Source organism: Strix uralensis, chromosome 6, assembly GCF_047716275.1.
Source record: "Strix uralensis isolate ZFMK-TIS-50842 chromosome 6, bStrUra1, whole genome shotgun sequence".
Taxonomy (NCBI): Eukaryota; Metazoa; Chordata; class Aves; order Strigiformes; family Strigidae; genus Strix; species Strix uralensis.
This window is the reverse complement of record NC_133977.1, coordinates 8,606,025-8,630,315: the sequence shown is the minus strand read 5'-3', so window position 1 is coordinate 8,630,315 and position 24,291 is coordinate 8,606,025. Positions and strand designations below refer to the sequence as shown.

General features: G+C 40.0%; 1 protein-coding gene across 2 annotated transcripts in view; it reads right to left on the bottom strand.

Annotated features, from left to right (window-relative positions):
* The window catches only part of ZNF804A (zinc finger protein 804A), a 152,204-nt gene extending 128,418 nt beyond the window's left edge, over positions 1-23,786 (bottom strand). The window contains exon 1 of one of the 2 annotated variants that reach the window (XM_074872658.1): positions 23,631-23,786. In XM_074872658.1, the coding sequence (XP_074728759.1) occupies positions 23,631-23,741 (111 nt within the window). In that variant the 5' untranslated portion in view covers positions 23,742-23,786. The remainder of the gene's footprint in view (positions 1-23,630) is intronic. The other variant, XM_074872659.1, reaches the window with a different exon arrangement.
* Between the last annotated feature and the right edge of the window lie 505 nt (positions 23,787-24,291).

Here is a 24,291-nt window from a genome sequence, read left to right as displayed (position 1 = left end):
ATTTTCCCTTTCAACAAACAGTGAAACCACAGTACCACAGTTTAGGCACGAAGTACAATAATAATGATTTTATCACAGCTTTGCAGCTTTTAAATCATCATGAAAAATGGCAAATTTCTCCACATTTGTTTTTCACACTGAACTGCTTGCTTGTGTACTCTATTGCTCTTCCATGAGGCCAAAAAGACACAAGTATCTAGCAGCATTTCACAGAGCAAGAGGAATCTCAGTCTCCTTTGCTGTGCACTTGCTGCCTAAACCCCAGGCATCAGGCTGCAGATGAGGTACTGGGAATTCCCATTCTCTCAAATAAATTCCTGGTATTTAAAAGATAGTGGAAATTTGTAAGAGAGGGAGACGCAAAGAAAATTAAGCTGGGGTCTGCTGCTTAAATAGATCCTGTGCCTTTCATATATCTGTATGCTCTAATCAAAACTTGTATTTAAGAAGATTAGAGTCCAGTCGATAGAAAAGATGAATATTCAGAATTATCTCAAAGTATTAAAAAAAATAATTTAAAAATCTCCTCTCAAAAATACTTGCATCTTTGAAATGAAATAGATGAGAGCAGGAGAGAAGAGGGCAGCAGGGAAGAGCATTTATTATACATTTTTTCCAAAGTAAGATCATAAAAAAATACAAAGCAACAAACTTCATTAGTTTTTCTCTAATTATCTTCTCTACCAATATCAAACAGATGTATTCAGGATACAGACTAAAGTTAACTTCATTTCAATTACAGGACTTTGCTATCTGAATCGCAAGAAACTGCAGTACAAAAGTACAAAAAAACTACCCTACTTTTAATAAACCACTTTTTGGCAAAGAAAATTAGATCAGCTCAAGGTTTCTCCAATGTCATGCAACAAAGATGCTGCAGCACCCTCCCACCCTGCCTGGGAGTCATCTGATTCACGCTCTCGCCTGCCAGGACATGGCTAATGGCTATTTCCAGGCTTTGGCTTCCCATTCCCGTACCCAGCTGTGCTGAACTGCTCTTGTCCTTATGCTCTCTTTGACTAAGAGCCAACTAATACTGCTTGGATGTACCTGGCAAAAGCGAGTCCAGTCACGAGTCTTTTTCCATAAAAATCTAAAACTAGAAACAGAAAAGGGGGAAAAAAAAAAAACAAACTCAGGTTTTCAAAATACCTATGCCAAGTGGCAGAAAACGGTCACACTTTTACCAAAATATTCTGAAATATACAGCACTACCCCTGGCTTTGCACTGGAAATGTACAGTTATACCCCACACAATATTTACTGAAGCCAAAAGGAATTAAGTCTTGTTTGGTTTCAGCTTATTTTATTAAAAAATGAGCAAGACCTGCAATTACAGCTCATGTGACAATCTCAAAACTCAGTATTTCCCCCTGCTCTATCTACATTATTTGTTCATAAATGACTGTTTCTAGCTATACCGCTACTAAACTTCAGATCAAAATTTGCACATTATTCTTTTACTTTACACACCTATTTGAAAATTAGCTTGATCATATCTCTTTACAACTGAGAAAAGTCAATTATTTTTTTTTTCCCTAACTTTAACTACACAGATAATATTATTGAGCCAATAAACAACAGTAAATGTTGGAGGTGAAATAAGGAAGGTAGTCGGTAGGGATTTTAAGACGTGCCCATATATTTTACTCCATTTTTATTGAGCAATTTCTAGGGAGGCAAAATGCCAGCTGAACAGAAGGACCCAGTGCATGCAGGTAGCAGTCACCCCATTTAGGACTATTATGTCCAGTTGTTAAGCGGAGCTGTCAGCTCAGGTTATACATCAGTAACAACAGGAAAATGCATCACTACCAACCTAGCTACCTGGTAATTTAAAATATATACAAGTGAAAATACAAATGACCTGCCTGTATCTCATCCCATAGGAAAATAGTATTATTTAAACTCTGTGCAAAATACTTCTATACCCAAAACATGCTTGGCCACTTATTGTTTTTCTTTGAAAAAGGCAGAAATCTACAGAGATATTAGTCTTCCTCAATTACACAAATATAAATCTCTTAATGCATAAAAACATGAATATTCTAACAGTTATTGTAGCTTTTTATACACATCTCAGCATTTAGCTGTAGCAATGGTGAGCAATAATGTCCCAAAAGTTCACGTAGTACACATTTAATCATCTATTGCAAACACTTGCACATATTTTACATAATCAGGGAAAAAAAGTTGCATACAGACAACACAGAGAGGAGCTCAAACTCAACAGACATTTTGTCATCAACTTTGATGAGAAACCCTTGCCATTCAGGTTACCAAAGTGAGAAGGAGACTCAGAAACAAGAGTGTACTTCAGAGAGGTAACACACACCACTTTGGCCACATAAGGAGCTTCTCAGACAAAGGAAGCCTCAGCCGTGTCCCACCGCAGAGGAGTGCCATATAACCAGCACAAGACAGAGCAAGAGCAAACAAACCTTTCAGACATCCTGAGCTGTCCACCAGAGTCACTGTCCCAGAGACAGAGCAGAACTATCTCCAATTTTTTTATTTAATTTTTTTTAAATCTTTAAGCTAAATCAGTTTTTCCCCATGCTCTTTCAGATGTCTGGATCTAAGGCGAGACTGAACAGAAGCACTAAGTTATTTTGATGCCGTGATGTTGGAACAACTGCTAAAGAAATGCAAGAGGGCAGCTCTGCTGAGTCGGTGCCAAGATACTCTTCTCTATGTGAAGCACAGCACCTGATTTGACTTAATTACTGAACTTCTACAACAAATTCTGCCTAGTGTCAGATGAAAAAGTATTTAAGGTTTTAACCATCTTTAAATAACTTTTCCAAATATTGTGCCTTGTTTTTCTGGCCCAGCTCATACAACCCTAAATTAAAAGAGATTAGGAATTAAACATAGGCAGTGCGAGACTCGCAAGTTTTGGTCTGTGAAGGTAGCTCAATAAAGTGAAATAGAAAGGATAAACTACTTAAAGATGTGAAAAAAAATGGAGAATGCAGGGTTAGATAGCAAAGGTGCAATTCCTCCTACTGATGCTATTGCTCCTAATGAAGCCAGAAGGACACAATCTAAGGGGAACATGGATGGATGGACATGGCACTAATTCTGCCCTCAAACGCTCAGGAAGAGCTTGAACTTTTCTTGCAAATTCAGTTCTTGGGTGTTTACTTAAATGATATCTCCACTGATTTTAATGATGAGCAGACCAATTAATTTCAAAGGACACATGAATATTCTGCTGGAGAAAAAGAAAACCCAGGAGCAAATATAGTTAACTTAATAAAAACATCATGGGCTTTCATAAACATAGCATCAACCTCTCTCATACTTTAATCTCTCACCTGAAAAAACAAACCCCCTTTTCTAGCAAATGTTGTTTGGCAGAAGTGAGCTCATGAGCAGATGCGTCTGCATTAGTACTTCAGTTCCCAAAGCCTGCGCCTCTGGACATCCCAACTGCTCTCATTTACTGTGTTTTGATTCACACCATGGAGAAGTTCTGGAGCACACAAGTGAGACTGGAAAATGTACTCCAGGGCTTGTTTAATGCACTCCACCTGCTAATGGCCTTTCAGTCCACTGGGGCGGATCAGAACTAGCAGGAAGGAAAAGCCCTCAAGTCCACCCATTGCACATACTGGGGTTTTGACGCTCTTGCTCTACAAACCTGCTTCCCTTGTGCCTCCTTACTTAATAAAACAGACAGTGCCAACCATGTGGGGAAGAAATTCTATTCTATTCTAACCCCATCTGTGCAAGACAGAATGTTTGCACGCAAGCACATAATATGAAAATTTGAAATATTTTATTCTTGTCTTGCTTTATCACCTCATACACTGCAAAGGAAACAGTATAATTATTGTAAGTATAATATCTAATTGCACTTTCATGTTATAGAGTAAAATACTGATTCTGGAAATAGCTCAGTCTACATTATATGCAGACATATGGCCATGTCTACAGTATAAAGAAATTGCACCAGAGGATGCATCTCTATATTGATGTAGTTAGTGTAAACAAACGTGTACACAAGCAGATCAGGGACTTGACTTCAGACTAGATTTATTCCAATTCCCTAGATCCAAAGCATGTATTTCAAAGCTATTCAAAGGCCAGCCATTGGTTTGGACCCTTACTGATGGCTCAACATATATTTTGGTAGACTCACAGAGAGGAGTTCCATTTTCTCCAAAAGCAATCTAGCTCACCTGTCCCAGCACTGCCATGCAAATCACACCAACACATGGTAAAGGGGGAAAGGCAACTCACTTCAAAACTACAGTATCTCTCTGAAATTAATTATAATGCAGGTGCTGGCAAAAATAATTTTACAGACCTTAAGCCACCTCAGTGAAGCTCCTACGGCTCAAACAGGCAACCCCAAGTTCTCACAAGGTTGTACACATCAGCTGTCCTCATTCCTGCCCTTAACAGTAAGCAATGTAAGGCGATTCAAATTAGCTTGGCCTAGGAGGAAAGAAAGCTAAGCTGAATCGATTTACTCATTGTTTCTCAGGCTAAAAGCATGCTCAGATAATGCAGAGTAACATTTCTAAGCCAAGGTAATGCGATCATTCCTACATCCCCATGATTGACTTAAACATTCTCCAATTAGTACTATAGGAGGCATAAGTAGCTCTCTTCTGATTCCCACTCATTGGCATGGAAGGCCATGTGGAGATAGGTAGAAGTCTGAGCAATCTTCAGGATATTCAACAGGTCAGATATACATAACATATCCAAACACACATATATATTAAACACTAACATCAGAATAAACATGTGATTCAGTCACCACTGTCCAGTTAAAGCAGACCATACAAGGTATCGCACAGTGTATTTTATTATTGGAAAAGCAAGACATGACCCTATTTTAAAAGCTGTCACTTACTGACAACTTGTAATATGCTGTTACGAACACTGAAAATGAGTGAGATAGACAAGACAGACACTTTGCTTTGGGAAGAATGAGATCGGAGCCACTGGTACATGTCTCGGTCTCCATACATAAAACTTAAGTCTGATGATAAACAAATGTTTCCAAGACTAACAAGAAAAGCTTGACAGTTAGAGGATTGAGTGCATGTATGAATCTACCATGGGATTAATTTAGTTTACCTCTGAAATTCAGGCAACATTAAAGGAAACAGAAAATCTATTGCATACATTTGGAAAACTAACATTTAATATAGCTTAAGCAAGCAAAACATACACTACATAAGCAGGAATCTTTCCAAAACCCCACTTTTTGTTCACATGAAGAGAGTCAGGAGTGCTATGTTAAACTGCTAGAAAGGCTCATGATCCCTGCCTGCCTTGCAATTTGAACATATTCAACTATTATTCTAACATGCTTAATGAAGTGTAATGAAGCCAGTTCTCTTCTGATATCTGACACCTTTAACCAATTAACATATTTCAGTACAAACTGTGTTTTCAGGTAGTTAGTGGATCTAAGTATAAAATAATCAAAAAATGTTTTTCCTATCAGTTGAGTGATTGTAACATTAAAAGATAGTAACGTTATTGCATAAGAACTGCTCAGCTTTTTCCTGAAAGATGCTGGTCTTTAAATATTTCAGAAAGTTGCTTTTTCAGGCTTCGAGTGGCAATAAATATTTTTAAAGATGTTACCTCCTCACTGAATGTCTCGTTAAGTGGCTTTTTTGAACAAGATAGCTGCTTTCCAGCCATTTAGCTTTTCTACACACTCCAAACATCAGCTTGATGAACAGCACGTACGAGTGCTGAACTCCTCACAGCTGACCTTCTTCCATGCGCATCCACAGACCAGCAAGCACATGCGTGTGTATGCGTAGGTAGCACTGAATTACAATACATATGTTTATTAGAGTATTTGATTATTATTGTCATCTGGAGAGACTGTTCTTATGGGAGATGAGCTGGAGAAAGCAGAAGGGAAACTGTTCAAAAAAGCTTCAGTGAGGTTTGACGGTTAGGAGGAATCAGAAGTTTCTCAATCTTGTTTTAAACATTTCTCTATGCCTTTCAGAAAACACAGTTTCAGCAATATTAAATTTTCAGTATACGCTTTTTTAGTATCTTCTTGACTTTTTGACTTTATGTAGCTCACAAGTAAAACAGAAGGAGCAATTCCCAACATAGCTCGTTACATACTTGAGCAAAGCTACATGCTTCCACAGGCCCTTGAGATCTGCTCAAGAAACGGCCAGAGAGCCACAGACTTCTCTGGAAAGTCCATCTTTCTGCCAGTATGATCACTGCCCTCTTCCAGCTACCAGCAGTTGAGCCCGCCTCAGCATCTCTAGCAATGCTACTGAAGCAATCCATATGCTTTGCTACCAGCCAAGTCCTCCTCTGCTTCCACACTCTCTCCCCATTTCTTCAAAATCAGTTTTTCATTACTTCTTTACATTTTTGTTATTAACAACAGCTCAGGTCTTTATCTTACAGACCTGAAGGCAAATTCACCATCATGATGAAGGACAGTTTAAAATGACAGACTTCAGTTTTAGCATTGTGTCTTTGTCCAAGAAAACCAAAGATCGTTATTGCAAGAAATTTTTACAAGAGATCTCTTCCATTTTCGTCTGATCACACCCTGCTTACTCAAGCCTACCTGAATACAGCCTTCATCATGCTGTTCCTATTATAAAAGGAATAATGATCCTAAAAATACATTTTATATATGTATACTTACGTGTGCACACACAAACACTCACCCTGGTGTCCTAGTCGGTTTCTATCAAAAGAAATAATAGTAATAACCATGTGCTCATTTAGAAACACAAACTGAGTTCTGTCATCTAGTCAGGCTTTATGAGGATTTTTCTCACTTGTAACTGCTCACAAGAACAAATGTGGAGTAATACAAGCAGTGAAATAGAGTAGCATAAACCAGTTTTACCATTCTCTCATTTGCAATGTCTAAATACAAAAATGGTCATGTTCTTCCAATCAGCTAAATGCCAGCTGCAACAGTATCATTAAATCTGTACCAGATCTAACAAATTAATGAGCAAAGCAATTAAGACTGTATTAGAGACCTTATTCTTACAACATAATCAAAAATGCTTCTTTACTTCTAACCAAAAAAAAAAAAAGGTCAAAACAAAAGCTCGGGGCTTGAATTCTCATTTTCTGATTGACCAAAGTGAGTTAATCTAGTTCTAAAATTGGTTTTGAGAAATAATTTGCAAAGATTTGGGATATGAAATGGAATGAAGCTCAAAATATACAAAAAGGAAAGAAATTAGCATTAGGTATAGGCAGAAAGGAAAAAATTCAAAAAAGAGCACGTGAGAAAGAAAAGCAAAGCAGGAACATGGGACAGACAGACATTAAAGAAGACAGAGACTATAACAGAGAATTGCATTTAGCAAATCACCTTTTCAATTACAAGTAACGTAGTCATAGGCAGCCCCCAACCCTCCAAATGATGGATGTAAAAGAAATGGAACAGGGGAATAGGAAAGGCAGCAAGAAACATAAAATACTAATGTTTACTGTACTTTTTTTAAAACAATAATTGTTGTGCAATGTCAAGGAAAGTAATCACTAAATCTGTTTATTTTCTTCAAGTATTTCTCATACCTAGAGCTTTGACATGAAAATGATTGCTCACCAGACAATCCTGGCATCCCAGCATTTTATTTCATTTTTTAAAGTGTTCAAGCATGCATATTAACTTGTCAGCATTGTATTTTAAAGTTTTATGATTTCTTTCCTTCCTTTCATTGCCAAGTTTGGTACTGTAACCAGAGTGAAAGCCAGGTAGCCATGCCACCCCAGCTGGCAGGTTAGTCCCATCCCACAGGCACCCCACGCCCCAGAAAGAAGGAGGAGAGAGAAGAAAATGGCACAGTTGCCCTGAACCAAGATAACATGAAATGTCAGCAAGTTATGTCCTGTACTTCTCTGCAGAGATGGAGGGTGAAAGAGAACAGACAGATGTAAGAGCTAATCCTGTTATGAAAAAGTTGACAATAACAGGTATTTCTGCAGCCTGGCAGTCTATGGCATCACTGGGAAATGGATGTTGCAAAAGCAGTATGCTTCTTCAGATTAAATAAACACACTTCTTGACGGCTCTCATGTTTCATTACAAGTAAAAATTAACTTAGGGGTATTGGTGACTAGCATTTGTCTGCTGTGAAGCTCAACTTTATTCAATTTATGTCTGTCGTTTTAAAAATTCAGTCTATGAAGAAATGATGGAAGTACCTGAAGTCGTGGTAGATGGTAAGTGATGAGAATGCCAATCTATTCAGGATGGTGAAGTTGAGAAAATTGAATTGTACAACTGTATAAGAATCAACAGCGACATCTAAGTTCAACGCAACGCAGGTATTTCCAAATATTTGTAGTGAAAGGAGCAAATTTGATGGTTTTTTTTTCCAAAAGAAATCCTTAGTGGCTTCAGATCATACCACTAGCCAGAAAAAGCATGTAAGAAGAGTCAGCTAAAGTGGACTGGGAGGTCAAAGAGCTGCAACAGAAAATGGACATACCCACTGAGGTGATGTTTGCACAGAGCAGGATAACAGCAAAATGCTAACCAAGCTAGGTAGATTTCCCACAGATGGGGGGGGGGGGGAACACGGGGCGGGGGGGGAACAAGGCAAAGATTAAAAGACAAAGAGGTCAGAAATAAAACTTATGTGTCTGTGCAGAAATACTTAGTATTTAATTCTGCTCTTTCACAAGGGAAAGTATAAATATATATGCACACATATATACAAGTTTGAGCAATTAATAGTGCGAAAGGAAATAAATCTGTCAGCTCCTGGCAAGGATCACATTATTCTTACAAAATACAAACAAGCCTATCTTACAAGTGTTATAATCGGGGATTTATCAAAGCACCTTCCTGAGAAGTTGAAAATTATATCTGATACATCAAAGGCTACAGAGAAGTCACAGCACAACTAAAGGCTCTGGAAAACTATAAACTCTACCCATAACCAAATGCTGCATTTGCGGCAAGGAATTTGATGAGTGGAGGAGGGAATTGGGGAAGTGATAAGAATAGGATGAAATGAGTGGTCCCAATGATGCTAGCAAGACTATGTATAGAATAAGCACATGCCACTATAAATACAGACTGCACGATCCACCCCCAAGTATCTATACATCAAGGAACCACTAGCAACATCCATGGAATTCTTCTAATTTCACCTTTTATATGGACTACTGGGAACCATTTTGATAGATTTATGTTGAAACGCTGGAGTGAGTTCAAAAAAAAAAAAAAAGCCACAGCATAATCAAGACTAGAGGAATTGATGTATGAAGAGGAAAACAGCTATGCGTGCCAAGCTTGGAAAAGATGCAAGTAATGAGGATTCTTACAGCTTACAAGTATCTAAAGGATGTAACCATCGAGGAGGGACAGTAATTAGTCAGGACAAAATGGGCTTAACTTCAAATAACGCAGAGGAAACACAGTTGCAAAATAGTAATAGTATCAGGAAATGCTTCCTGACAGAAAAGTGCAACAACAGTTATTTTAAGGCATAGAGCATCCTATACAGATGTGCACATTAGATCACCTTACATGGCGTGAGTTGTAATCTACACCTCCATGAAAGTATAGTCATGATCCTACTAGATGGCTGCGGACACAGGGGTCAACCAAAGAGCCTTTTACCATTCTTTTTTTGATGTGAATGATGCTGCCTTCTATTCCGAACCAAACTGCACAAAAGGTTTGTATGGAAATATAACTATATTGAGTACTTATGGCTATTCATTTAAATGAAAATTCTGGAGTGATTACAGCTAATAAACATGCTATTTCTAAACCTCTGAAGTGATATTATGATTCTGATAGACCATATGGTTTCAGTGTATTTATACTGCAATGAGCTCCTTGGAGCCTTTTTGCATGTCAGCTGTGACTGAGGAGGTGTACTGGGGGCACACAGCAGGTTTGGGTGGTGGAGGGGCTGCGGGGGGACCTATGGTGGGACCTATGGTGGGACTTGTGGTGGGCTATCGTGGTTGGTCGTGACACCGCTGTGAGCCCCTCACCCCAGCTTCCCCACCGCCAAATTTAAGGAAGTGTTTCCTCAATTTAAATCTTCTTTACCAACCTCAATACCTGAATCAGTAATTGAAAGTTGTTATTAATAGATAAGGAATTAAATTAAGCAAAATTCCCAGTGTTGAGCCTGTTTTGCAAGCAACAGGAGCAGATGCTTTTCTAGAGGTCGGTCTTTAATTTACTAAGACCCCATTCACTTGCTGACAGCATTGAGCTTGATCAAGACCTCCTCTCTCATCAGGAAAGTCATAGCTGCTCTTAGAATCCCCCACAAGTAAACAAAACTGAATAATATAAAATGTCACCAACTTCTTGCAACATCAATACTATTCTTTAGAGGTATGACAGGAGAATCTCTGAAGAAGAGGCACACTAAGCATTGCTTCTTCATAGGTCACTGAGATATTAATATTTTTTACTTCTTTTCACTCTGTTTCCATAGAGTTATGTCATGAGACAGAAGTACAGTCACATTAACCCTATTGTAATCCTGCCATTCAGTTGAAAATGTGGCCTATTAGTAATTAATCTTGGAACTGAAGGTAATAATAGCACTCTCCACTTCACTGATAGCACTGCTCATCCTGCATTTATAGCTCATACAAGGGCCCTTGACAGGGGAGAGAGAACCAGGGCAATGTGTTAGCTACTGCAAAAATGAGATAGAAGCTACTGACTTTGTAACCTGTAATTCACCAAAAGCTTTTTCTTCATTACTTCTGCAGTTAAACACATACTTTAAAAGACAAAAGGTCCATTTTTTTCTCTCAATGCACACATGTGAGACTCAATGTTAATTGGATTTATGAATGCCTATTGAAAAGAGAAGAAACTGTAAAGATTTCACATTTGCAGGGAAACAATCAAAGGAACAATTTCTTGTGTGTCTCACTGATGAAGAGATGAGGAAATAATGGATGAGTCACTTTATGATTCAAAATTCTTAAAATAGAAGAGATGAAAACTCTGATTTCTGTACGGGTCATATTCATGTAAGGGACTCTTTCTAAGAATCCAATTTGAACCTTCAAGTGTAGTCCTGCTTCTAATTACCTACACTCCAAGAATAAATCATCGTCTCTGAATTGTAATTATACAGATTTGTTGCTGTAATTCAATTTGGCAGGTGTAAAATACAAGTATGATTTCCTCTACCCCCCCATAGTCTTCAAAGAGACACTGAACTTGAGCCATTTGATGATTTATTCCATATTGTAGCTTTCACATTTATTATGCATCAAACTTCTGACAGATTTTTTTAGAAAGCAATTATATATGGCTCTGGTTACTCTACTAACTGATTTGAAAATAAATCCAACATTCATCTCTTGACTACAACATAGTCAGCATTAGTCACTATCTGGCCTGCAACGACCAGAGCACTTCAAGGCAAGCTCAAAAATTCTGCTATTTGTGCTGGGGATGACGGAGAACATGCACAGTCTTCACAAGCACAGATTTGCTTTATGGGAACTTCTTCAAGGTTGGTCTTCTGCTCAGTCCCATTCAATTAATTGGAAACTGGCTGCCTGTATGAAATAGCCCCCTCTTACAGAAAAGAGAGATTCAGCCACTGATAAAGAGCTTTGGCACTGCCTTCCCTCAGAATCATACATAAATCACAAACTATAAGAAATGAGTATGATGACACACCACTATGTTAAACAATATGCCTGAATACACAGAGTATATATTAAAAATATAATATACAAAATATTTTATCTAAGATAATATATAAATATTATATAAAATATAAGCTAAGTATATAAATATTTTAAAAACCCCAAAATTAACCCATAAGCACACCATACCCACTGTATGAAAAGATGCAAAATTTCCTGACCAATTTCCTGTAAATATTCAAACCACAGAAGTATACACTGTCCATCCCACAGTGCAAGAGCTCTGTGGGCTGAAGAAGATAAGTTTTACAGCTTGTTCCTTACTTTTCCCCTTTTTGCCACAATCTGCATCTCCAGTAATGCAGGAGTGCAGCATACAATGCCTTTAGAAAATGCTCAGCTTGAGTTCTTCTTTCCTCTGCATAATGCTGTTCTAATGACAACAAATCAATTCCTCTATCAGTAGTGTTCCTCAGTACCTTTTAAAAGCCTTTCCAAAATGAAGATTATGTACTCCAGCAATTTTTAATATGAAAAAGTGTAATCAATAAAATACTGCTGATAACGCATATGATTTGTGGAGAGTGAAAGCTAAATATGAATTAGCTTTGGACAAGTTTGAGTTCATCATCATTCTTAATTACAAGTTGGGTCACTGACTATAAATTGCATGACTCAGCTTGGGAATCCCTAAAAAGAAATCATAAGTAAATCAAAAGAAATCATAAGGTGCATTTGATTTATTTGTTACTCGGGGCTGAAACGAGCACTGTATTTCTGACAGATTAGGAGTTGCCCAGAGAAAGTCATTGGAGACACTGCTCCTGCCAGTCAGCCATCATCTGGGACAAGGTGAGCCAAGAGCACCCAGGGGTCCCTAAAGGTCGCCAGCAGGACATGTTGCTCCCCAAGGACCCTCATGACAGAAGATTAAATTAAAAGCTGCTCTCCTACAGATCAAACATGGAATCATAACGTTAACTGAGGATGGAAGGGACATTTAGTCCTACACCTTGCTTAAAAGCACAGCCAAGTAGATTAAGGCTGCTCATCAAGGTTTGAGCATCCCCAAGGATGGATATCCCACAGCCTCTCCAGCAACCTCTTCCGCTGCTTGACCACCCTCATTTTTTTTTTCCTTGTAGCTGATCAGATTTCCCATAACCCAACTTGTGCCCATTGCCTCCTACTGCACACGTCTAAGAGGAGCCTGAGCAAAAATTCTCAAAGTCTGCTCAATTTCTCAATGCAAGCACCTGAACAAACAAGGCAGATACTGCCACCATGAATACGCTGACAGTGCCAGGCAAACATCAGTCCCTGAGCTATAGTTATTCTCCTTCTCCAGTTCCATCTTATCATTAGTCACAGTAATTGTTTGCAACTGTTTGGTAACTTTTCCTTTCTCTGTATGAAATAGATTGCTTATTTTTGTTTCCTTCACACACCTAGCTGCAGTTTCCTCTCAAATACAAGCGTACTGGAAAACTGCTTTCCTTCTCAGTTATTTATAAAGCAGGTCTACTCTGGGCACACTCTATCACCACCTGCAGTTGCCAGCACAATGCTACAGCTACCAGCTTTCAGCAGTTTTTGTAATTACACTGCCTTGACACCTGCATACCCACGAGCACTCAAAGGTGTTTCATAAAGAAACTCTCAAGTATTTTTGACATCTTGTTGGTAGCAAGCTCCTATCTCCATTCAACAGGCCATTAGTATCACAACTCCATAAAAATCTTTGGAAGTGGTCCTTTAAAACTGTTTTAATCTCTAGTTCTTAATTCTACCTGCTAGTTCACTCACATTTGCTATTTGCCAAACAAACAGGTGTCAGATGATTTAGTGGCTCATTTGCACAGCAGAAGGACAAGCAAATATTATGTTGACTTTTCTCCCTCATAAGAGAAAATTTTCCTTAACACTATCAGAAATAACATTACCATTAGGAAAATCAGTGCAAAAAACCAGCAAACCCCAAATCTATTCAGCAGTATATTCCACTTCTAATTCAAGAGTATTCTAAAGCATCAACTAACTATATTTTAAGACTGTATCATAAATAAGCAGCACAAAGTGTATTTTGCTTTAAAAAAAGTCTATGAAAAAACATGTTTCATGTGTATAAACAGATTTTTACTGCTGATGTAAAAGTACATAACGTTCTTTATGTAATTACATTAAGTTTTCAGCCTCACTTTTAAGCAAACCTAAACTTTATATCACTTATGACAATATTTTGTAAAAACACTTCTTAAAACACTACTGTAGACGATAGTCTAGTTGTGCTATGCTGCAAGCACATAAGAAGCCCAACATCTCCAGTATAAAGCTATTTATACCACTTCTTTGTCATTTTTTTTAAATTTAGAAACCAAACCAGGTGATTAAATAGTCAGTACTTAACACCCAGATAAACATCTTCCTATGCTGTTAAAAGCAGGGCAGCAGAATTAGTTTTGCATTAATAAAATAGGTAAGTCCTTTTTGGTATCTCCTATGAGTTTCTGTTTTCCTCAGTATTAGTATTTGGAGGTAATAAAAGCAAGTTATCCAAAATGCTAACACCAAAAAAAAAAAACAAAAAAAACCAAAGCCTTAATGTAAAAGTTAGTTACCTTCACTTCTTCACTGATTAATTCAATTCTGTTGGTCCAGAGAAGTTTATTACTGTATCCACAAGTTCATTTAAACCCCTCCCTGCCTTTGGAAAAGGCCACAGGAGCTGATGACACGCTTACTCCTTGCCCGCAGGGAGCAGAAAGCCAGAGTGCTGTCCTGCTGCTGGTACCCGTGTGCTGCTCAGGGCACTTCCCCATCCTCCCCTTCCACACCTCATCGCCACCCCGCTGCTCCTTCCCAGCACCGCCAGCAACCAACCCAGAAGTTACAGAAAAGTGAACGGGACAGGAGATTAGATGACTACAGGTTTTTTCCTAGCAGCGTTGCCGAAAAGGCAGAAAGCAAACCTGCGAATTGGGAACAGCCTAAGAGCTACGTGGCGAGCCTGGGACAGGCAAGGTTAGAGAGCAGCAAGGCTTGAAGTGAACAACTTTGGAAACAGTTGGCTGTATCACACGAGAGAATAGCGTGGACAATGAGGCAGGACCAAACATACAATTAAACATCTTTAAGCAAACTTCCCTAAATAATTATATATTTCAATAATGACAAGTTAAAAACAACAAAATAAAAGCATTTTGCTTTACAGATTTAGGCTCAGATTGTTTCATGGACTGCTCGACTAGACCGCTGTATGCATCAGAACCCTCCACAGACCCAAGAGTGTCCCCAGGTTTCAACTGCAGACATTTTATCAAAATCCATTTTATGAAGTAGTAGCTGATAAGCTATTCTGTAATAGGTATTGTGGTCTCCTGTTAAAAACACTTTTAGCAGAAATTAAATACTTAGAAACTGGAGCTATTTAAACAGATACCCTAAAAGAACTATTACATTTTGCCACTCAAATCAAGTTGTAAGTGTATTTATTGAAAAAAAATCCATATACTTTACGAACACCTACACACAGAAAATACTTTTTTTTTTTTTTTAAATTACAGTCTCACAGGTCTCAGACACATTGATTTGTATTTGTATTTGCTGTGAAAGTACGTTATCAGTAAACTGGAAAGGAAGCAGTTTTCCTAGTCCAGAAACTTATTTCTATAAGGTGAAGAGGCAAATTCTACCAGACATTTTGCACTACAAAGTTTTAAAAGAGAACAACCTGACCAAGATTTGGCCAATATAAGTAATACAGCTATATGCTAGCTGTGAGAAATCTAGCAACATGAACATTTGAGTTGAGCTGGGTCCCAGAGGAGGTACCCTGATCACTTGCTATTTGGGGAAAGCAGTCTATCTAAATATATCATTTTCACAAAAAAAAAAAAAATCGTTTTAAAGAAATGCAAATCAGCACCGTCAGACAAAAAGCCTGACAAGTCCTAAATCATTTGTTCAAAGCAAGAATATCGATGAGATACTAAAGAAAAAAAACAACGCTCTCAGCTCCTCAAACCAAGTCTAAACCTCTTCCAAGGCGTTTCAAGAATTTTAAGTCAAAATCCTGTTCTTTATTGCATGCAATGCGGAGAGCAATGCCAGGCGGGAGATCTGGAGATTACTCTCCAGGTTTTATTTGAGGATTTGCTCTTCGACCTGTGGGGGAAGAATCTGCATTTCCTTTCCTACCGCACTATAACTACCACCATTTAAAATTCTATATTGAAAATATTTGGAAATTCACTATATGAACTAATTAAAAAAAAATAGGGTTTCAAAGAAATTCGTGTTCGCACACAACTCGGATGGTTCAGAACAAACATCTTCTGCCAAGGCAAAAACTAAACCCTCTGCCCAATCTGTACCCCTGCCATGGCTAGTCCTCAGAGGAAGGGAATCATAAACATATTTTAACAAAATATATTAATTACACTAGGAGTTTAAAATTCCAGTTTCCTGATGCCTTCAGGCAGTTTCTTATCTCTGTTGAAAAAACAAGGTTAAACATGACAAATATCGTGCCTCCTTGTGCGTAAATGTTGTTTTGTTTACTTTGGGGGTTTTCAAACAATATTAAGTCACAGCTCATCATATAACAGTCTCTCAAGAATGCTGGAGGAAAACGTTTGTTTTCGCTCTGAAAATATGTAGAAAAATAAAAGGGTCTGACTACTATTTGTTTATAAGGGATTGGCCAGATGAGCTACATTAGGAAGGCTTATTCCTTCTCCCATGTTTACATTTGAATCCAAGTGAGCAAACAAAAAAAACCAACGCGCTTTCTACCACCACCACCAGGCAATGTTAAAGAATCTATGCTACAAATACAGCCACCATCATTAATAACTGCATTAAGATATTAAATAATAGAAAATGCTCTGGATTGATTTTGTGGTATTATCTTAGTCCATCGGTACATCTCAAGATGCATCTATTCAATAGCTTTGATTTTTGCAGAGATTAATTGTTCCTCTTGGAATGCCTAAGTGCCATTCAAGAAAGGGGATATTGTAATTGTCACCAGTTAGGGGCATCCAAGATCTTACAGTTACTTATTCAAGTTGTACTTGAAAACCCAATGTGCTAAACTAAAAGGCTACTACTTAGAGTCCTCTAGATGTGCTCCTCACAGGTAACTATTTTTTTCATCAGGGTGAATCCCTGATGATAGGAAGGTCAGAAACCCCACATGTTCCCACAGCCTACAGGAAAGGTGAGACTTTCAGAATTGCAGCCTGCACCTTGAGAAGGTTCAATAAGTTTAATGAATCCAAAAATATGTGTTGTTTTGAAAATACAGAAGCCAACTTGCTGTTTTCTAGTTAGCAATGTGTTAAAACAACATGTTAGCAACGCTGCTTCCCAGTTTGGGCAACGTGTTAAAATTAATGTTATGTATCTCTGAGCTATGAGATTGCTACAGATATTTACATCAGAAAATATTCAAGGCAAAGGCTCTCCTCAGACTTACTCTTTAAGGCCTTGATCTGAAAAAACTAAACAAGTGTACTAATTTAACCATGGTAATAGTCTAATTACATTCAACAGAATACCGATGTGTTTGAAGTTTACCATGCATTTAATAAGCTTTTACAGTACAAAAGTCTGCCTCAGTAGTAGCTCTGAATCAGAAGCTGTCCCAGTTTAAATCTGCTGCACACTGGACTCCAGCTCCTATTATTTTCTGGACCAGACAATGCACTCATACATAGTCTGATGGACATGAGAGTGCAGCATCTCACTGCATGAGACTTGCAACCTCTCAGAGTTGCTCTGGAAATGCACCCGAAATTGTGACAGCCTCCTGTTTGCTCACCAAAACGACCCCGTGATGATGTTTTGAATCAGTACTATTACCAATAGCCTTATTAAAAAGTCACTTGCATTCATAGAAATGAACTCTAGAAGTAGAATACAGATATGATTGTACTGTTACTTCCATTTTACCAAATTATTTTGTTGTCTTCTGAGTAGTTGCTTTTCAATCATGATTTAAGTGTCACTGATTAACTATTCAAATTAAATTAGGTAGAATTTGTTTTGTCATTTTAATGAGTTAGGGCTTTTCATCTCTCATAGAAAAGATACGAACATTTTCAAGTTCCAAACTCAGGTCATGAGCATGCTGAGATGCCAAAGATATCAGCAGATCCACAGGGGACAAACCACCAATGAAAGCAACAGGTGATTTTTCTCCCTTAACCAATATAACTCTAGCCTAACAACTCTACCCTGCAAGGCTAAAGATGAAAACCAATACATGGAAATAGTTTTATTAAATTCTGCATGTATAAGACATAATTTTAAAATTACCCTCAGCTACTGGCAATATACAATATGGACCTGTTTTTACCGGTATTTAAAATAAACTTATGGTAAGTATTGTTTATTTTACATATGAATTAGCCTGAAATCAGCAGACATTTCCACCTGATCATGCAGAAGTACAACAGCTTCAGCTGTTTTACACTGTTTTACAGGTAGTTTACTGCTTTCTTACTGTAGCAGAGTATAGACATTTGTAATACAAATTCTCATAAAATAGATTTATGTCCACCACAACATTTACTTTAGTTGATCTAGAAACACAAAAATGTTCTACAAACTGTAAAAGAACTAAAGACAACAAACAGCCTGAACAACAGATGACGTTTTCAGAAGACACTAGCGTAGCAGTATATAAACTCCATGGAGTTTTTATAAAAGCAGAACTAACCACTAGGACTTCTAAAATAAGTTTTTATATAGAAGTATTTATATACACACAGAGGTATATAAATAAAAATTCAAAGCAGTTTTGTACAATGAACCTGAGGCAAGATAGCTGTACAAACAACTGGATTAATAAAAGATGATCTAAATAAACATCCAACAGCTTTTTAGACAGCCCTGTACCTGTATTGCATTTTACAGCTCAACATGCACTCCCTGCATCCATGTCCAAGCTGACTGGGAGGCATGAAGCTGTACGACATGACAGCCACCTGAAGTTCATGTGATCTTCCTCTCCACAAGGCTTACCACAAGGTCAGAGTTTGACTCCAGTTTGAGGTAACTTGTGCCTGCCTCCCTTGGAGCTGGGGACCACTATTTCAATACTACTCCTGAAGTCCCCTGTGTATATATTTATAAACAAAGTATAAATCCATATATATATGTGCATGTATCAAGGTTATTGTTATACACAGTAATAGATTTCTGTGTTCAGTACATTTGAAACTACAGTCGTTCATCCAACCACTTACGAGGAAATTTTTGATCTTACCTACTTTCTATCAGTATCAACAAGACACTTCAACTTAGAATTACAGTAGAATTTTATACCATATAAAGGTCTAAACTTTTCACTGACAGCCTTGGGCAAGAAATAGGACCTTACTCATTCTGATCACCAACAGAAAAAATATATTTGTCCAATTAAAAGAAGTAAACGAGCCCTACACGGCCAGTTCTCCATCACTGAAAATCTCAACAAAACAGAAACAGAGCCGTTTATACAAGTGGCATATCTCAGGGCGAAATAGCTGATATTCAGTCCCCACCCATGTGGCAGCTACTCAGAAGACCAAGACTGGTCTCAGAAGACCACTTCTCTTGCTGACCCACCAGAAATCGTACACGTAACTAGGATAATGCCTTAAAATGGTTCGGTTTATATTCTGAAAGACATTTTAAGGATTTGGCAAATCACCTGTGGTTGTGACTCCAAGCAACTGATTTCTTCCTCCAGAGAGCTATTTTTTCATACAAGTTTCAATACTTTTTAAGATTACAAACTGCAAGACAGCAGCCACAGCAAGGAAGATGAATTACAAAGAAAGACTAGCGTAATTTGACATCAATAACATAAGGCATAAAAAAAGAACACAGTAAGTGCGTTGAAACTTCAGGAGATCCGTGGACAAAAGAAAGAGTTTGTAGAAACAAATTTCTACAAACTGCTACTGCTAAAAAGAACAGCCATGGGAAAAGCTTCAAAGTCACCAGGTATGAACCAACCCTGACAAGAAATGGACAATATTCATTGATTAAAACACCAAGGCATAAGGAATATTACATAAAAATGCAGAAAGAGCATCAGAAATTTTCAACATCATTGCATATTACTGACCCACATGGAACACTTTGAGTTTCTTGTTCGAAAACCATCTGCCACACAAACACCAGACAGCAGTTGGTTCACTTGCAACAGCACTCCACCAACAAAAAATCCCTTCCAAAGAGCTGCCACAGAGCACTCCAGTAGTAGATTAGGTATCGTTATGAGACCGTATCTATTTGAAGGATATTTCAGACAGTAGAAACTGCAATGGGAGAGGATAAAGCCTTATCCAACAGCCCAAATACCATCAATTTCTTTAACCAAACTGCTGCATTTTCTGAAAGAATTTTAGGAGTTTGGATGCTGTTCTTCCACATGTGCTGAGTCTGTTTCCCATCAATTCATAATTTCGATTTATTTTCTTGATAAGGAACAGCAGATTATCAATGGGTAACGGTCCCTACACACACCAAACAGTCACCCCGTGTACTGTGCAAAGCTGTGCCATCGGACACCCAGAACTGGACGTAGATACATGTTCCTTCAGTTTCCCCCACCATCTCACTGAAGGTTCATTAACAAGGAATTGTTTCTTACTTAATTAAAGTGGGGTTTTACGGTAGCCTCTTTTCTCAGTTTGCCCAAATCCACCCTTTGCTTTGTTTCCTCTTCTGCCTTTCACTTATCTGCAAGGTCAGGTTTTCCCCATACATCTTACTTTGCAGAACAGAACCATGGCCTTCCCTTCCTTCTCCTACCTCATATCTTCATCCCTCACCCATTTCTCTCCACCTCCCAAATAACCCCATCTCAAAGCACTGCACTCAGTAGGCATTACAGGTAGATATGACTTAGAAAAAGGCCTAGATATGACTTAGAAAAAGGCCATGACTGGGACCCAGGCAATATTATTTCATCTTTTTCATCAAAAAATAACTCTGATGTTCTTCACTGAGGAATACGTTTTTGGAAGGACAAAGCTTTGTGCTTCCTGTCCCCTACTAGGCGAGCAAGGGTTTGTAGCTCCTTCTTCCTGTTGCCTTCTGGGAGCTTTGAACCAAAACTTCATAAAGCTTTAAATGACTAATTCTATGTGAAAAAGGACATGGGCAGAGGATGAGCACACAAGGATCACCTGCAGGGACAGTCAGGGAAAAGTATTTCTCAACGGCCTGTCTTGGAAGAGTAGGGCAAAAAAGACGAGTTGCAGGTGAATACCAGGTCACTCCAGGGTAGCACAGTAGCCAAAAGCTCTAAGGACCTTCCTCCCCTGAAACCTAACCAGCTCAGGGTACGAAGATACACTACATGAAATCATCTTGAAACCACAACTTCATCATTTGACTAGGACCAGCACTTTCCTACTTGTTGTGAAATTCTACTGTAGTTTATGTGCTCATCTTTCTTTCTAGATAGAGTGTAATGGCAGAACTCTGCAAGAGAAGCAAAGCTTAATAAATGTCCTAACTTTTGCACAGAAGCATTTCTACACTGTACAAGCAGAGGCTGTTTTCACGTTCTCCTCAGTTTACAAGGAAGCCGGGATTTTAGAAAGCTTGGAGCATAGATGGAGACAGGCTGAATGCTTTACAGCAAAATAGAAAGGTATGTCTGAAACAGAGCAGCTCCAAAATATTTCTGGTTTTTAGAGTCACAAATTGTAGTTTGTTTTAGTCATCTCCTAGTCTTATTCTAGGATGGAAGACATCAAGAGCCTATTAAAAGGATACATGCTTATCAGAACTTCCAAAGACATATTCTACGTTGTATTAATCAAGCTTTTCATTCTTTTAAGTTTGAAAGACTATTTACAGCGAAAGCGACTGATCCTCTGAAATGACATAACATTTGATTTTCCCATAGAAGCTGGTTGAAATGTACTTCAGCGCCTCAGAACTATTAGTCTGAACTATCCAATCACCCTGTATCACAACCCAATGGTACCTTCAGCTCTTTCAAATTAAAAATCAAACATAAATAAAAGTCTTGATGTCTACATACACAGCATTTATTTCATAGTAAAGGACTTCATTTTGCTGTCCACAGAGCCAACATCAAGAACTCTCCCTTTTTAACCCAGCAAAAAGTTTGAGTTACATGCTTGCTGCCCACAACAAAAGCTTTTAAAGGTAAGGTTTCTCATGGCAAATCCACAACCAATACTATCTTTCCTCCCCTCACATCCATCTCACTGAAGAGCAAGGTTGAGTTAAATTTCTTTCCAGAGTAAGAGTGTTTCAAAGCCTACGCAATATCTTTATTTGAATTTTAAGTCAACACCAGTCTTCCCCAACATAAGTTTGGTCACTAATGTTTTTACCAGTAAATAAATCAATCAGGAACACTGAGAATACATGGCTGCTTTTTTGCCAAAGGGGGGGGGGGGGGGGGAATTAAAAGGCAAGAACAAAATGCTATTGAAGCAGAGTCAGTTATGAATTGCAAGATAATACACAGTCCAAACGTTACATCAGAGCATTCTCAGTCCTGCCAAATGCATCTTTACTGAAATTGTTCAGTAGAAAGAAGGCAATGTATCATGCAATTATTTAAAGTGTACCAAATATTTCTACAGTAGGTCTTGGTTTCACAACTGTAAGAGTGAAATATTATATGCATATTGCCATCTCATGGATACTACAACTACTTGTTTAAAATTCCAAGAGTGTAATCCCGAACAGAAAAATACGCAGAATCCACAGCAAATAAAATTATGGTAAGATTTACAATGTGAAAGCAGGAACTTTACATTTGAAACAGTCCAAAAATCTGCCTCAGATTCTCTCGTAGTAGTTACTATTTTTATGACTTGGCTCAGACTTGCTTTAATCTCTTTATTTAGGGAGAAATTGCAAGCTTGCCAACTGTAGTAAATGTTAAGTACTTTAGTAAATTCCCCATCAATATAGGTCGTGCATTCGAGGGAACAAGAACGTGGTAAGTTCTGCTCCATCTCCTCCAAAGGGGATTTCGGAGTAAGACAGCGATGGGAGAGAGCGATAAACAACACAGCTAAGCCCCTCTTTCAGCTCCATCCTACTCTCCAGACATCTGTCCACACTTTGCTGTGCCGTGACTGAGATGCTACGTGATGCAGCTCACCCAGCCTGCTGTTATCCTACATCCCTCTTAGCTGAACGAGCAGGAGAGCACATGTATTGCCGATACTATCGCGTCATAACTCTTCCATTAAAGTTCAGTAATAGTAGCGAAGCGAGTCCAAACGAGTCAGCAAAAACCATAGAAAATCCAATAGGTGTACAGATATCAAAGTATGGCACGCGCATACAGAAACAGTTTTAATAGCCTGCACAGACTTTCCGGAGTATCTAGACAAATTGCCTAAACCCATCAATTTCTTTCAAACCCAGAGTTCTGCTTTTAAAAAAAACTTGGCAACCAGCAAACCCCAACGTATATTGTTTCTGAAGCTATTCTCGAACGAATGAACCTCTGCACCCAAGCAGCTCAGACCTCAAGCAAACAAGTTTCGGGTCCCTCCTTCACTTCACCCAGCAGGACCCCCCGCTGACCCAGCACCCGGTGACCCAGCCGCAGCCCTCCCCGCCGAGGGCTGCCCGCCCGCCGCCGCCTCTCCCGGGCCGCGGACGGGGGAGCCCCAGCCCTGCAGCTCCCCGCCGGGAAGGGTCTCCGGGCTCTCCCTCCTCCGCAGCCTCCCCCTCCGCAGCCAGCCCGGCAAGGACGGGCCAGCGCCCACCCTCCGGCCGCGCAGGCTGCCCCGGGGAAGAGGGGGAGCCGGGGATAGCCCCCCCAGCCAGGCGGGGAGCCCGGCGGGCGGGAGCCGCGGGCGCCGCATCCCCGCGGCGGTCAGGGCAGCGCCGACCGCGCAAGAAACCGGCCGGCACCCCCCGGCGACGGACACGCGGCGGTTCGCAGTTCAGCCAGAGCGGCTGCGAGGGGAGGAGGAGGAGGCAAGAGAAGAAGCCATTACCAGAGTTTTGTTCCCGTTCTTGCTGAGGGGGCCTCGGAAAACTCCCTTGATGTTGCGAAAGTGCCCGTTGCTGAGGTGCGCGGAGCTGATGACAATGTAGTAGCACTCCATGGGGCCGGGGACGGGGCCGCCTCCCCGCCAGCGGCGGGGCGCTCAGGCCGGCCTCGGCTCGGCGGGGAGGGCCGGGGCCGGCGGGGCCCCGCGGCATGTGCGGCACCGGCGGCCGGCGGAGGGGCGGGGAGCGGGGTTGGGGGGCGGGGGGGAGCCCCTCAGGCTCGGCGCGGCGCTGGCTGCCGGGGGAGGAGCGGCGGCACGGCCGCGGCGGAGCCGTCTGAGCTGCCGCCTCTGGCGGGCATAGTGTTATTATAGCGAGCAGCCTTGCCGGTCGGCTGCACTGAGCCAATGGCAGGGAGCCACTGGGCTGATACCGAGAGCTGTCAGAGGAGGACATCTGTCACACGCCGCCTTCACCGCCACCCACAGCCCCACGCCCCGCTGCCCCCGCCGCGGACGGGCCGACACCCCCGCCGGGGCGGTGCCGGGACGGGCGGGGCGGCGGCAGGTAAAGGGGAGGGGGGGGCGGGCAGGCCCGTTACCCCACCCGCAGCGAGCGCGCCGGGGCCCCGCGCGTGGGCTGTGCCCCCGGAGGGGCTCCCTTTTC